This window comes from Mycteria americana, chromosome 9 (assembly GCF_035582795.1).
Source record: "Mycteria americana isolate JAX WOST 10 ecotype Jacksonville Zoo and Gardens chromosome 9, USCA_MyAme_1.0, whole genome shotgun sequence".
Lineage (NCBI taxonomy): Eukaryota > Metazoa > Chordata > Aves > Ciconiiformes > Ciconiidae > Mycteria > Mycteria americana.
The window spans coordinates 31,751,282-31,764,735 of NC_134373.1; the positions used below are offsets into that span (position 1 = coordinate 31,751,282).

At 41.8% G+C, this 13,454-nt stretch overlaps 1 protein-coding gene across 2 annotated transcripts in view; it reads left to right on the top strand.

Moving 5' to 3' along the window:
* PDIA5 (protein disulfide isomerase family A member 5) overlaps positions 1-13,454 on the top strand; it is a 102,845-nt gene that overhangs the window by 45,136 nt on the left and 44,255 nt on the right. For both annotated transcript variants that reach the window (XR_012777032.1, XM_075511481.1), the window contains exons 9-11: positions 1,804-1,895; positions 2,000-2,071; positions 6,594-6,730. Coding sequence is in view for 1 of the 2 variants with exons in the window: in XM_075511481.1 (XP_075367596.1) it covers positions 1,804-1,895; positions 2,000-2,071; positions 6,594-6,730 (301 nt within the window). In the remaining variant the exon portion in view is untranslated. The remainder of the gene's footprint in view (positions 1-1,803; positions 1,896-1,999; positions 2,072-6,593; positions 6,731-13,454) is intronic.

Here is a 13,454-nt window from a genome sequence, read left to right on the forward strand (position 1 = left end):
TGTTACTTTTGTCATTAAAAACGAATCCCATTGTAATAGGCTTTTTGCTAATTATGCTTCATATGATGTATGAACACCAGAATGAGTCCAAGTTATTGACTTGTATCAATCACTGCAGGCTGGGTGGACACAGTGAAACTGTAGCAGAGTATCTGAAATGGCCAGGAACGCCCATTTAAAACCTAGGAAATCCTCTGAAAGTTCACGGCAAGTGTGAAATCTGGTAGACTGGTGTTTATAAGGGAATTAGTTAACGAACCTGGTTCTCGCTTTATAAAGCAACCACTGTGTCTTGTTCCTATTGCATTTACCTACCCTGAAGTGGTGACACAGAGGATAAGGGAAGGGGAGAATTGGGTCTAGATAATCTCATCTGAATTAAGTCAATCTGGTTGTTGGAACTACAAGGAAAATTCAAAGTAACAGACTTGGCCAGCCAGTATAAACCCTATTTCTGTACTCTTCCCAGTTAGCTTTCCTTTATCCTTTCCCAGGATAGGGGAGAGAAAACAAAGTATCTTTTTGTGACTTTCCAGCACATTCTTAGAAAAGGTTGACCTTCAAACGAGGATTTTCTGCTTTAAGATTTATTTCATGCTGGCTCTGAGCACATTTGGTTGGTTGGTGCAGTTTGCTGCAGTCAGGAACCTGGTATTAAATTCTGATGTGGTATTTCAGCTGGAAGGAGAAAATCCTGGTTTTGGAGGGGGAAGGAGGAGGGGTTTGGATTAAGACCCTGCTGCTAAAATGATTTAAGCCGTCACTGCCATTAAACTAAGTTAATCATGAAGTGGTATCTCAGCAACTTGCTGGTTGAAGGTTTGGCAGCAGAACGACCTCCCTGTGAATCCCACACCCACAGAAACTCAGAATCAGTCCCATCTTCAAATTTTCAGGTCAGAAGTTTTTGGAAGACAGTTGGACAGGGCACAGGATAAGTTGTAGGAGCCCTGAGCCTGAAGCTCAGGTGAAGGGCTCTGGAGGTGGAGGATGGGTTGGGATAGAGGTAAGGAAAGGGAAGGAGAGGTTTTTTGTTTCACTTGCTAGTCTGAAAAGTTACTATGCTTCTGTGTCCCTCTTTTGATATCTGTAGGACAAGGTTAATTCTTAACTCTCGTTATACCCTACCAGTCAGGTAATTTAACATACTTAAAGCATAAAAATGCCATGTGGTATTTCCTGGGCTCACGGAAATAGGGCACATTTTACTTTCACATCAACGTAATGCTGATTTCCCCTTGCCATTCAGTAAGTGCATTTTTGAACTGGGATAATGCCAGTGCTTAGTCGGTTAGAGCTTCTGGACATTAGCTGAGATTGTAAATTCATTGCTGGAGTGGAAACCAGAGAGATGAGGGTGGAACTTCTTGTGTCCTAGCTAATGTTTGGATGCAAACTAAGCCATGTACTTGCAGAAGAAAGAAAAATCTAGTTAGGCTTGTAGCTTAAAATCCAAATACGCAAAGAGAGCATGAGTAGTGCTCTAGTAAGAGAATTCCCTTTAGGTATTTCTGTTAGTGGGTGAATAAAAAGAAACGGAGACACTTCCCAGAGCAAGGAGGAGGTGACGAGCTGATTGGTGTGTGCTTTCTGTGCACTAGACTCAAATATTGCTCTGTTCCCCCTTGCACAAAATCAGAAAAACTTTGCTGCTTTTACAGAGATCCCCTTGCTTTACGGCACTATGAATGAAATCAGAATCTGCCCAGACCTTAGTTGTTTTTACTTAACTCTTTAAATTTTAAAGTTATAATGTTCCTGCTGTATTGTAAGAATCAATACAATTATGCTCTGTTTTTTCAGGTTCTTGCAGGGATGAATGTTTACTCTGCTGAATTTGAAAGGATAAAGGAAGAATACAATGTCCGGGGATATCCTACAATCTGCTATTTTGAGTCAGTTATGTTTTGCTACTACTTTAGAAATCACACCCTCAACTATAATTGCATGTTGTTATCTTCCAGGGCAAGGACTAAACCTTGTTTTGCTGCTTTTACAGGAAAGGAAAGTTCCTGTTCCACTTTGAGAACTATGGTGCTACTGCAGCAGATATAGCAGAGTGGCTGAAAAAGTAAGGCATTGAACTTCATACACTCCACCTTCTATGTACTCTTCATTATTTACAGAATGTAATGGCTTAGGAACAGCAATCTCTCCCTCATTCCCTCCGCTCAGAAGAGCAAACAAAACTACCCTGCTGAGACTGGCTACAGAGAGATTGCATAGTGTTTGGTTTTTAGCATGCATGCCTTGCATTTTACAATTGCATTTCATCTCTAATAGGAGACTCTCTGTGGACCAAAATAAATGCAGATACACAGATCTCAGCTTTGTTAAAAATGCCAACTTAAATTTCCAGTGATCTTGCGTGCCTGAACTTAACACCTTGCAAAAGGTCTGACTTTGTTGTTTTATTAAATATGTGTATACCAAGTGTGCAGTTCTCATTGGTTCTTCAGCCTTTAGCTGGAGCCTTTAGAGTGTCTTGCAGAGACAAACAGGAGATCAAGGCACTGCGGATTGCTAGTCATTTTTACAAAGTCTGTGTTTCCTGTCATAACATGAAGTGGTGTTGAAAGCATCTTGTTCTACCTAAAGAGAGCTATTTGCAGTCATAAATATTTTGGGGGCTGAATGAGCCTATGGGACTAGCAGTTGAGAGAGAGAGACAGAAAAAGCCTGTGAGTGTATGTATAGTTGCTCTTCAGCTGGTGCAAATCAGCACATTGTCAGTGGAGCCGATTGTCAGCAGCTGGAGAGAGCTGAGATAGTCTGGTGATGGAGAAATGCCCGTTAGCAGTTAGCCCTGGCTCTTGGGCATTATGTCATCGTTGTAACCCTCCCTTGTTTGCTGCAGCCACGGAAATAATCTTGAAATGAAGCTAATAAAAGGAAACAAATGCATGGGAAGGAACAGGCAGTTGCAAACTGTTGTGATAATATGGCTTAGCAAAACTGGCTCAGAATAAATGTGTTTTACTGTACCAGTGGGGCTACCCTGGGGACGTGAGTATGGTTGCAGGCGGCCCAGGGTCTTCAGCAGTGGTAGGCCAGGTGCTTCAGGATTGGGAACCCACGAATGAAGTGACAGCAGCATTCCTGTTAGCATCAGGAGGTACGAACACTGCAGGCGAGTACTGCCCGGTGGATCAAAGAGGAGGAATTTAGCCTCATTTAGTCCATCAAGCCTTCAGATATGAATGATCAAGATGGCAACTCCAGCAATGTTGAGGAGATGATCAGCTCTTGGAGCAAGGATATGACTTCATCACCTGCACTTTATTATGCTTTTCAGTTTTGCAAGGATGTGTTTATCTCTTGGCTACCATATGTGAAACATTAGATGTTTGAGGTGGGGTTTTTTCCCCTGTCTGCCCACATAATATCCAGATAATCCCTGTAATATGCAGTGCCTTTATATCAGTGCTGTGACAGCAAGTGAACACAGCTACTGGAAGCAAAGCAGAACAGCTGCAAGCTCTTTCCAGTGATAATCTCTGCTAACAAGCCACTGTGGGCTTTGGCTGATATTTCAGCAGTCCAGAGCTAAAGACAGCTGTTTGTCCTCACTTAGTGTTAGTGCATGCTTATTAGTTTCCCAAAAGATGATCTGAGCAGTAGCCATCTTGCCCCTGTTTTGTATAATAAGTACAACTTTTAAGGAAACCATGTTGAGAAATTATGCATACTTGAATTTTGCCAGTAATCGATGTTGCAATTAAAATTATACATGGGGTAAATCTGCTACATGCATAATATTATATTATTCTGAGGAATCTGCAGTACAAGTAGTCAAATGGTATGGCTAGGGCTTTAGGAAAGCCAAAGAGTGTAATTAGATTGTTTCAGGGTATATAGGCTATATTTCAGAATAGTATAATATTAAAATTGTGTCAGAAGTCGCTCTGACGTGGGGCGTTGCTCTGCGGAGCAGGGGCACGGCAGTGCCAGTGTACGCGGCAGCCCATGGTGAGGAAAGCCAATGTGTTTTTATACTGTGCACGTGTGTGCTGTCATCATAGATTCTCAAAAGAGAATCCAGCAGACACTGAGCCGTATGAAATGAGCTTTTTTGTGGACACTAGGTACACACTACAGAAAAGCAGCTGTTCTCTCTTCCCTCTCCCCCTTCTCTGTTTTTTCCCTCTAAATGTTACTCGTAAAGTGCTGAAAGTGGTTGATCTATGCTAATTTTTTGGGGAGGGCACGATATAACTTAATGAAGGTTAGAATTATTTAAATTATTGAAAAGGTGTTTTCCATGTTCTTTTCTCTCAGAACGAGAGCTGCTAGTTTGGAGGGCTCCAACACCTTCTCTTTTACTGCTTATTGAAGGTGCTTCTTTCTTATGCTGAAGTGTGCTAATGCATCAGTCTTAGATACTTAACCTCTCTTATCTTCCTAATAGGCACTGGCTACTATCTAATGGAGTTTCAGATGTTTTAATGAGCCAATAGAGAGAAACCATCATACAGCCTTACTCCAACACACAGCATTATTAACACAAGAGATGCCATCTTGTACATATTACAATTCTTTTTCTCTCTTTCTCTCTCTCTTTTTTTTTTTAATTTTTTTTTTTAAATCTGAGACACAACTGTATCAGTCTGGATGGTAGGCAAGCCAGACAGCTTCTTGCTGCCTTCAATAGCTGTTTTTATGGACTCCTCTCGGGCCCTTCCTTAGCACCAGCTACTCAGTTAAATCAAGAACTTGTTCTCTGTTCTTAATTGAATTAGCTCTCGATAACTCTTCCAGACTTCTGTCATCCTATTTTTGGTGTTCAGGCGTTGGATGTGCCTTGTCTCAGTTTTAAATGACATTTTAAATTTTGCTTGTTACTTCCTCCAGGCCTTGAGGTACTTCTTACCAACTCCTGTGTAGGCTTATTAGCATGCACAGCATTTTAAATTGGGCCATTTGAATAAACATCCTGTGCCCTGCTTTACTAATTCCTTACTGAAATAGGTCATGCCAGGCCCTGCTAAACACAGCGTTCTCCCAGTGCTTTGTAGCCACTGTGTCCACATTCATCATGCTCTGCCTGCTCAACCCAACTCCCCTTCCAAATTCGTTAACTGTCATGGTGTTTTCTGGAAAGCCTTCACTCTGCCAGGATACTTGCAGATTATTGCTCTCTTACAGGCTTGGCAACAAACAAACTGATTGTCTGCTAAGCTTTTAGAGAGTAAACTCTTGTGGACGGGGACCTGCCTGTTTTTCTGTCTCGGCTGCTTGGCTGAGTGCAGCTCTGATCTTTGATTTGATGTTTGTTTCTTGGTTCATTTATCATATAAGCAGCAGCAGAGGTGTGCATCACAGTTTTGCGTGGATTGCTTAATATTCTTGGATCATACCCATTGCTTACATCAACAGAATTTGCTATCTGAATCTGTGGATCTCTCTACTGCTTTTTTTATCAAACTAGGCTTTCAGCCTAGAAATGAGCAAGGCAGGATAAATGAGTTATCATCCGTTTGCCATTCCTTGTTCCAGGCAGCTAACACAATAATACATTTTAATCAAAAATAGTAAATCTGTTTTCACCAGAGATGGGGTCACATCCAGACCTGTACTTTGCCAAAGAATTTGGGGAATTTTGGGGGGTATTTGGAACTCATTATTACAACTGGCAAGGATAAAATAGCTTCAAAGTCTGGCTCCAAATGTTCGTATGTTTGGGTGTCCTTTATGTGAACGCTGCTTTAATAAATAAAATGTCAATTAGCATAGTTTAGTTCACATCTGCCAAATTCTCTTTTTAATGTACATTAATAAAATCCAAGAACAATTGTTTAGCGGGATGATGAGCACTGAACTGGTCCAGAGGAGCTTGGGTTCAGTTTCCAGATTTGTCACCATGTCTTTGAGCAGTCTCTCTGGCTCTGATCCATCAAAGATGGTTAAATTCATGTGCAATCATAGTGAAGTCAGTAGAACGTGTCACTTATCTTTTAGGTTAAGCATGCAGTTGAGTAGCTTTGCTGAATTAGGCCTACAAGCCCACCGCCGAGTGAGGACATAACAATGCTTTCCCAGATCACAGGGTTGTTCAAGGTAAAACTGTATATTCCTGGGGAAATGGTCTGTGTAGCTGGCTCATGGTCCCAACACTGCACCACCTTCTTTCTCTGTCAGCCCTAATCGTGCTGTCAGTATTCAAGGTGACTGGTTAGATTGGCTGTTTTTCTGCTCACTACTGTTTTCTTTCATTTGCAATGGCTCCTGTGAACTACAAAGTATGAATGCTGTGAGAAAGGGAGCATCCTGCTGAGGAGGGTAAAAGAGTAGCAGAAAATTCATCTTATTTCTATAATGTAATAACCAAGCAGTCTGGTTATCTCCTTGCTCCATCCCCATCCATTGCTGATCTGTCCTCACGAGCTTCTTGTGGATTTTTTTATTCCTCCTCCAGTTTTATCTGAGTTTCAGTGCTTATGAGTTCTGGGTGGGTACAATTATGGAAGCTGTTCATTAGGGTTAGTGTGTCATACATGGACATCTGCACAAAGCGGTTCCTTGCAGTCCGACTTGCCAAAATGACTGCTTAGCACCAGAGAGCTGCTTTTCAGCTGTGTCTGTTTGTCTTGTAGCCCACAGGCACCTCAGCCACAGGCTCCGGAGACTCCCTGGGCAGATGAAGAAAATGTAGTTTATCACCTGACTGATGAGGACTTCGACAAGTTTATAAAAGATCATTCATCTGTGCTAGTGATGTTCCATGCACCATGTGAGTTTGTTTTTTTCTATTCTGTACTGAGCCAAATGCTTGCTAATAAAACCCATGATGATTTTCTGTGGAGGTTTCACAGAGCCATGAACTCAAAGTCCAGGCTTTTCTTGTTTGTGATGATTGTTAAAAACACAAGGCATGAAATGTTTGTGAAGTTGCTGACTTCAAGTTTAGGATGGAGATTTGCTGCTGGAAGAGACATTTTGTAGGCTGAGTCAAAACATAACTGAAGGGTGTAATGATGCTTAAATAGTCTTGAGGACTCATCATTTTACAGCATGATTTTCCATTTTCAGCTTGTCTTCTGTGTTGTTTGCTTTCAAAGCAGAGCTCTGGTTGATTGAGCGGCTCACCTTGAGAACCGTGAGCTCCTTAGTCCTTGTTCATGGCTGCTGATGTGTCATTTTGAGCATTTTCACTCCCCCTGCTGCAGTTTGTTCTCTGGCGATGTGAGGAGCGATGGTCATTACGTATTGTGCTGAAGTATGCTAAAACTTGATCTAAGTTCAGAAAGTCCCCAGGACTTTTGAAAACTAACGCAGAGCTGATAGTGATACTACTTACTGTTTGACTGAGAATGCATTGGGATGATTTTTTTCATGACTTGACGTTTTAGCTTGAGCGATAAAATGCAGTGGGTTGCCCAGAGGTATTGCCTTCAGAAAGCTGTTCCAGCCACGTTGTCCTCCTGTATGCTGTTGGGTGGGAGAGTGCATTAACCACTTTGTTCACTTAGGATGTAAGCTGTTTCAGCTACCTACCTGGTTCTACCAATTCTTTGTGTCTGCGATGGAAGGTTCAGGCTCAGATCTGCTATGTTGGGTGATACACAGCTTGTCTCCTCTTGCTGCTGTGCTGGCAGTTGCACTTGGGCGAGATGTTCATTTTCATGGGCATAGATTTGAAGGTTAGGGCTCTGGAGGCAGGCTGTGTGCTCACAGCTGAACAACAGAGGGTCTTGGCACGGAGGCTGAAATCCTGCTTCCCTTTAAGCCAGCAGGAGTTAGCTCCAAAATGCCTTTTTTGAAGGTCTGCTCATAAGACTCATTTGAAAAACATACCATAATGAATTTCCTTTGCCCGATGAAATGTCTAGGGATTTGATCCACTGAAGCGGGTGACTGGCTGCTGTTTTGTCGCTGTGTTCACTGGATTATTTGTACTAATAAAAGCGGGACCGGAGATTAACGCCTGGTCTGAAAACCAAAACACAAGTAGCAGAACTGATGAAGCCTGGTTTGCTCAGGAGATATCCTTCGTTACACAAATCCTTCCTTCCCCCAAATTTCCACGCACCCCGGCATGCAAGCGACAGCACGGGCTGTTGCTCCTCAGGAGCTGTACGCTTGCTGGTTTGGCCGAACAACTGCTGCAAACAGAAATGTAACTGCTGAATTTCCCTCCTTTCCCTCTCTGCACAGTGGTTAGGGATAAGTGTCCTCTCTCTAGTCCAGATTTTTGTATCTTTACAGAGATTTAGTTGTATTTGAAAGCTTTGCCATTTTTTGATTTTGTAAATGGGCAAAGGAGTCCAGTCATCTATTTGGGAGGAGGAAGAGGGGGAAGAAATCGATGGTTGGCCCTGCAAACCTTATTCCTTTAGGAAGTCAGATTAAAAATAGATGAATACACACAACTACAATCAAATTTTATAGCAAATTCAAGTTAGTTATAAATCTGAACAGGGCTCTGTTCAGTTTTTAGGTTTTTTAAATATTTTCTAAAACACAAATAATACAATTTTAGGGATAATAATATTGCATGACCTATTTGGAGAGGAGGGGCACTTCCAGCTAGGTATGTTTTGTACTAAGGGGCATTCTGTGCTAAGGTACAGCAGTACTTTGGCAAATGCTGTTAATAAATCAAATGCCTGAATCAGGCTGTTGCAATCTCCTGATAACATGTTCCAGCTGCTTAGAATTGGGATAAAGAATGTTTCTTGCCAGAACAACTCCATTTTAAATGCAGCTTGAATATTTGGAGCATTTTATTTACATTCAGGTGGTAGTGGTATGCCTACTTGCAGAATCCAGCTTGTACCTGTGTAAAAGATCTGTGTTTGTAAGAATCCTCTCGGGGCATCCTCAGCAGAGGGTGTAAGGCTTGCAAACTAATTAACGACAGACAACTATCATAAACAGTTATCTCCATGATTAAAAGATCTTCTCCTAGGACTTCTTAAATGTGCTAATGGAATCACCTTATGAATATTAGGAGATAAATTACTCCAGTAAAAGAAGTGGTAAAAACGGAGGACATCTTACATGTTTTAACCTTGGTAGCTTAGGGTGAGAAAGTTTTTTCTAAGAAGTATGTATTAATAAAAAAAAATTGTTGAAACAGATGTACGAAATAGGCCCAGAACTCAGGATATACTTCTGTGTAACTAAGAATAAGCAAGGGGATTTCAACACTGGCCTGGAATTAGCAAATACTTAAAACCCTGTGTCACCATGCAGCATACATGTGACTTGGAGTTTTTCTAGCATGCTATCAATCTTGTGTTCACAAGAAGCTCTTTTACTAGAGGGAGAATTATTTCAGTGATGCTTTAATTGCATAGTCAGATGGCCAATGCATTAATAGAGTGTAGTATTAAAAGATGCGTGAGGAATTGAAGCTTTTTATCCCCGCCCTCAAGTGCTGAAGATACAGCTGAACCAAGCACATCCCTGGTAAGTACCTATGAACTACAGAATTAGGCACTGTGATGAACGTGGCCAATTGGGTCTCCATGCCTGTGGCTACTAATGATCATCCCTGAAGACCACGCTATAATTATTTACAATCAGTTGCACTTACTAGCCCAATTAAAGGCATCACATCATTTTGTGTTAAGTGCAGCCTAGTATAACTAGGTTCAACTAGAGCAGCTACCTGTGATTTAAACGCATAGGGAAGGTCTGCAGCATGCAACTTGCACCTCTTGCTGTCAGAGACCTTTTACCTTTTCTGCAATAATTTAGCACAACCATTACACAGAAGATGTGCTGCTTCGAGTCGTTACTGCTGGCCCTGAGAAAGGTGAGTGAGTGTGGGTGAGCAGGATGAGTTCATCCTGCTTTCATTTTGCAGGTCACTAGGGACATGAAACAGGATTTTGAACTTTCTGTGAAAACTCCTTTGGAAAGCCCTTAAGATAAATCTGAATATTTAGCATAGGTAAAGAGTGACCCAGATAGCCAGGAATCTGAAGGCTTTCTCCCTCACCAGCCATCTGCGAAGGATGTCCAGCGTCGTGCTCCTTATTCAAGCTTTTTGATGAAATTTCGTAATTGCTGGTGGCAAGCATAGTGTTATCCTGGATATATCCAGACTGGAGTCTTGCAGACATCTGAAGTGTTTTTCGTACATGTTGCTGTTGTACCCAGAAACTTCAGTTATGAACTGAGATTTCCTGCACTGTACAAAAGAACAAATAAATGGCCCTTTCCCACAAAGGATTTGGAGTTTTTGCTTGGATTGATCATATTTGCTAACATGAGATAACACAGTTGTGTTAGTGGGCCTCTTTCTGGGTCTGTAACAGAAGATGTATCACACCAACCAAAGCTATATCTGTACCATAACATAAATAAAGGCATCTATGCAGCTTATGGTAGTCTTCTGTTAGCAATGAGAATAAAGACTCCGTGTCTGTATGTGCTTCTTGATATCTGTGCCTACAGCTGATCGATTTATTTAGATGCCCAAGATGACAGCTGGGTTCTGAATGTCTCTAAATATGGGTTATGCTGCCAGTCAAGTGTTGTTAAATGCTTTAGTGACATGGGGACTTGCTGGGACTTAAAATGCCCCAAGTCACTTGAGCACAAAAAAGCCTTGTATGTGTTTTCAGTTTCTGCATCAAAGTGTTTGCTGAGTCAAATGCAATTTTAAAAATAATTCTGTCCAAAATATTTGCCAAATTAGTGCAGGTTGCAGTCTTTCTGACTTGGTTTTGTCAAAGGAGTAAAAACCCCATGAATTTCCCTTTCTGCATTTTTTTGCAGCATTTTTCTCCAAAGCACATCTCAGAGTCTTGCACAGAGTCTTGCACAAAATAAGCCTAAGTCGCTGATAAGTCAGTTCAAATGCTACTGAAGGGTGTTTAAAGTGTAGGATTGAAATTAAAGTCAATTCAGAAATGGGTTCTAAAAGTGTCTGCTTTTCATGCACAGGAGTTACTTTTCATTATGTATTGTTAACATGAATGACATCATTGCTAACATTTTAAAGCATACCTGTTCCTGCAGCCTCATGTAGAATAATGTCTTGGCACCACCATGAGCTGGAGCCTCCCCGAGCACATTCAGCAAGCACAGATCTGAGTAGTCCCTGTTGCTAATGAGTGGTGGTCATCAGTCACCTCTGATGGTTGCTTGGGGTTGCTTCCCCCCCTCCATACCCCATCAGCCATGACAAAGTCTGTGGTCCAGTGCTGATGCCAGCAGTCACAGAGGGGAAGAAGGTGCTGTGGCTGTACTGTGTGAGTGTGCATTTGCTTTTTAAAGGATTAAACTATTAAAATGGTTTTCCTGCAACATTTCTTCCTTGTACATGAGCTTAAATTCATGTTAAACATGTCTTCTTCCCAGCCCTCTTCACAGGACTTCTTCAGAGACTTTATATAAGCGGTAGTTGCAGGACTTACAGTTAGAAAAATGTCAATACCCTTAGTGGGATTTTGGAGCCATCACAGTTTTCCTCCCTTGATAAGGAAGGAGGGGAGGCAGGGAAAATGCAGTGCCCCTTCCCCTCCCCCCTGCTTCCCCTTCTTAATTTGTTCTTGGAAACTGCTTTGGAGATGCAGCCCTGATACACCTTTTCTTGCTCCCCCCCTAACGGAAAGGAGGGCAAAAATAAGTCTTGAGATGATAAAATGCACTATAGTTTCGATATGTTGTTGAAATGTCCACGAAATTCCTTTCCTGTCCTCAGATATTTTCTCTCCCTTTATAAACCAGCCTGATAAATTACGCAATTGGTGCTTTCCAAAGCCAACTATTCAGCTTTGCAGGTTTTTAATTGCACAGGGAGCTGTTTTATCAATTTAGCTTTGAAAAACAGCTTTTCACACCCTTCCCTCCTCCCTCTAGTGCATTAAAACCCAAGGTTTTAAGCCACTTTGTGGACTTATTATTAAGAATGCCAGCCAATTAGCCCAATACAAGATGAAGGCCTCCAGCTTCTAACCAAGCAGCAGACTTGGATCTCTCCCTGCCAGTGCACCATCATTGGTTTCAGTGGACTTGTTTTTGTTTCTTACTGCTGCATGTGGTGAGATTAGGATGTAGGAATCCATTGCTCACTTTAAATATAAAGTAAAGCAAACCCAAAATGTGCGCACAAAATCAAATCTGCTTTTTTCATGCTGGGTTTTACAACTATAAATAAATAAGTCTCCCTTTCAGACCCCCACTGGTTCCTTATGAAAGCAAGCTACCGTTGCAGTGAGCACTAATTGGTATGTCTGTTGGCAGGCTCAACAGAAAGGCCAGGAGTTGAAAAGGCTGAAGAATTAATTTACTGTGCAGCCTGAAAAAATAGCCTTTCCAGCACAGGTCAGCAGCAGCCTAACATTGGCAGCCTGTGGTAAATAAATAAATAAAATCTTAAGTTTTTCCATGCTAATTCATGATTCAATCAAGGATATTTTTTTAAATGTAAACCAGTGCAGTTGCACCAGTTAACTGGAGGTTAAAGGCTTGTGGGTTATCCAAACAGCAAGCAGTGCTGAATGCAGAATGGATGGCAATATTCTTTAATTTTTATTTGTCCCTGTCATATCTGACATTTGTGATTTTTAAAATAAAATGTTGGCTGTATTCAGTGGCTACATAGAGAGCTTTTGGCATCTGCTTTCAGATGTACAGCCTCTAGGATAAAGACGAATGGTAGGTAGCTGGGAAGCTGTTCTTGTTAGACCCATGCTAGGAACCCCCTTCCTTTATTTGACAGCATCTAGCAGTAGGTCTTCATAAGAAGCTTCTGCTTGTCTCTATTGATGGTATCAGTTCAGGTGGAAAATACTCTTTCGTCACCAAAGGTCAGTCTTGGCACCAGCCAAACTGGGTGTTTCGAAGAGAAGCCGTGCACCTGGCTAGTGTCCTTGTGGAGGACTATCAGGTAGCTTCCCAGGAGGAGCATCGGCAGCAGCAGTAATAGCTTCTACTCCAGTATTTCTCCACATCTTCACTCTGCCGTTGTTTCCAGTTGTATAATGTTGATCAGACCTTGGTTGAAGATAACTCTGTGTGAGAAGAGCTTACTGAATGGCAAAAGTTGCAGAGAAAAGCTGTGTTTTCAAAGTGCACTTTAGCAGTATGAAACGGCAGGGAGTTGGAAGCCGAAAGCTTGGCAGGATGTAGCCCTCGATCAAGGGTTTGGTTTAGAGTTTCCTGAAAGGTCTTTATAAGCTTTGACAATCCAACCTCACGAATGAACTCTGCTTTTTACATTGGACTTTCTGTATGGGTGATACTTTAGAAACAATTGTGCCTGTTATTCAGTGATGCTGTAGTCAGAGAAGAAAACAAAGGCAAGCAGTTCTGTGCCTTGGCTGCAGCCTGAAAGGATTACTGGAAGTTTGTAGTGTGTAAGGCAGGTCGTGTATTTGGAAGCTTGGCAGATGCCATATCCATGTGATATAGCTATGTATACTAGTCCATGGGACAATATAGAAGGAGACGCGCATGTGTCAAGGTGCTTGTTGTGGCCTCGATCCTGTTCCTACTAG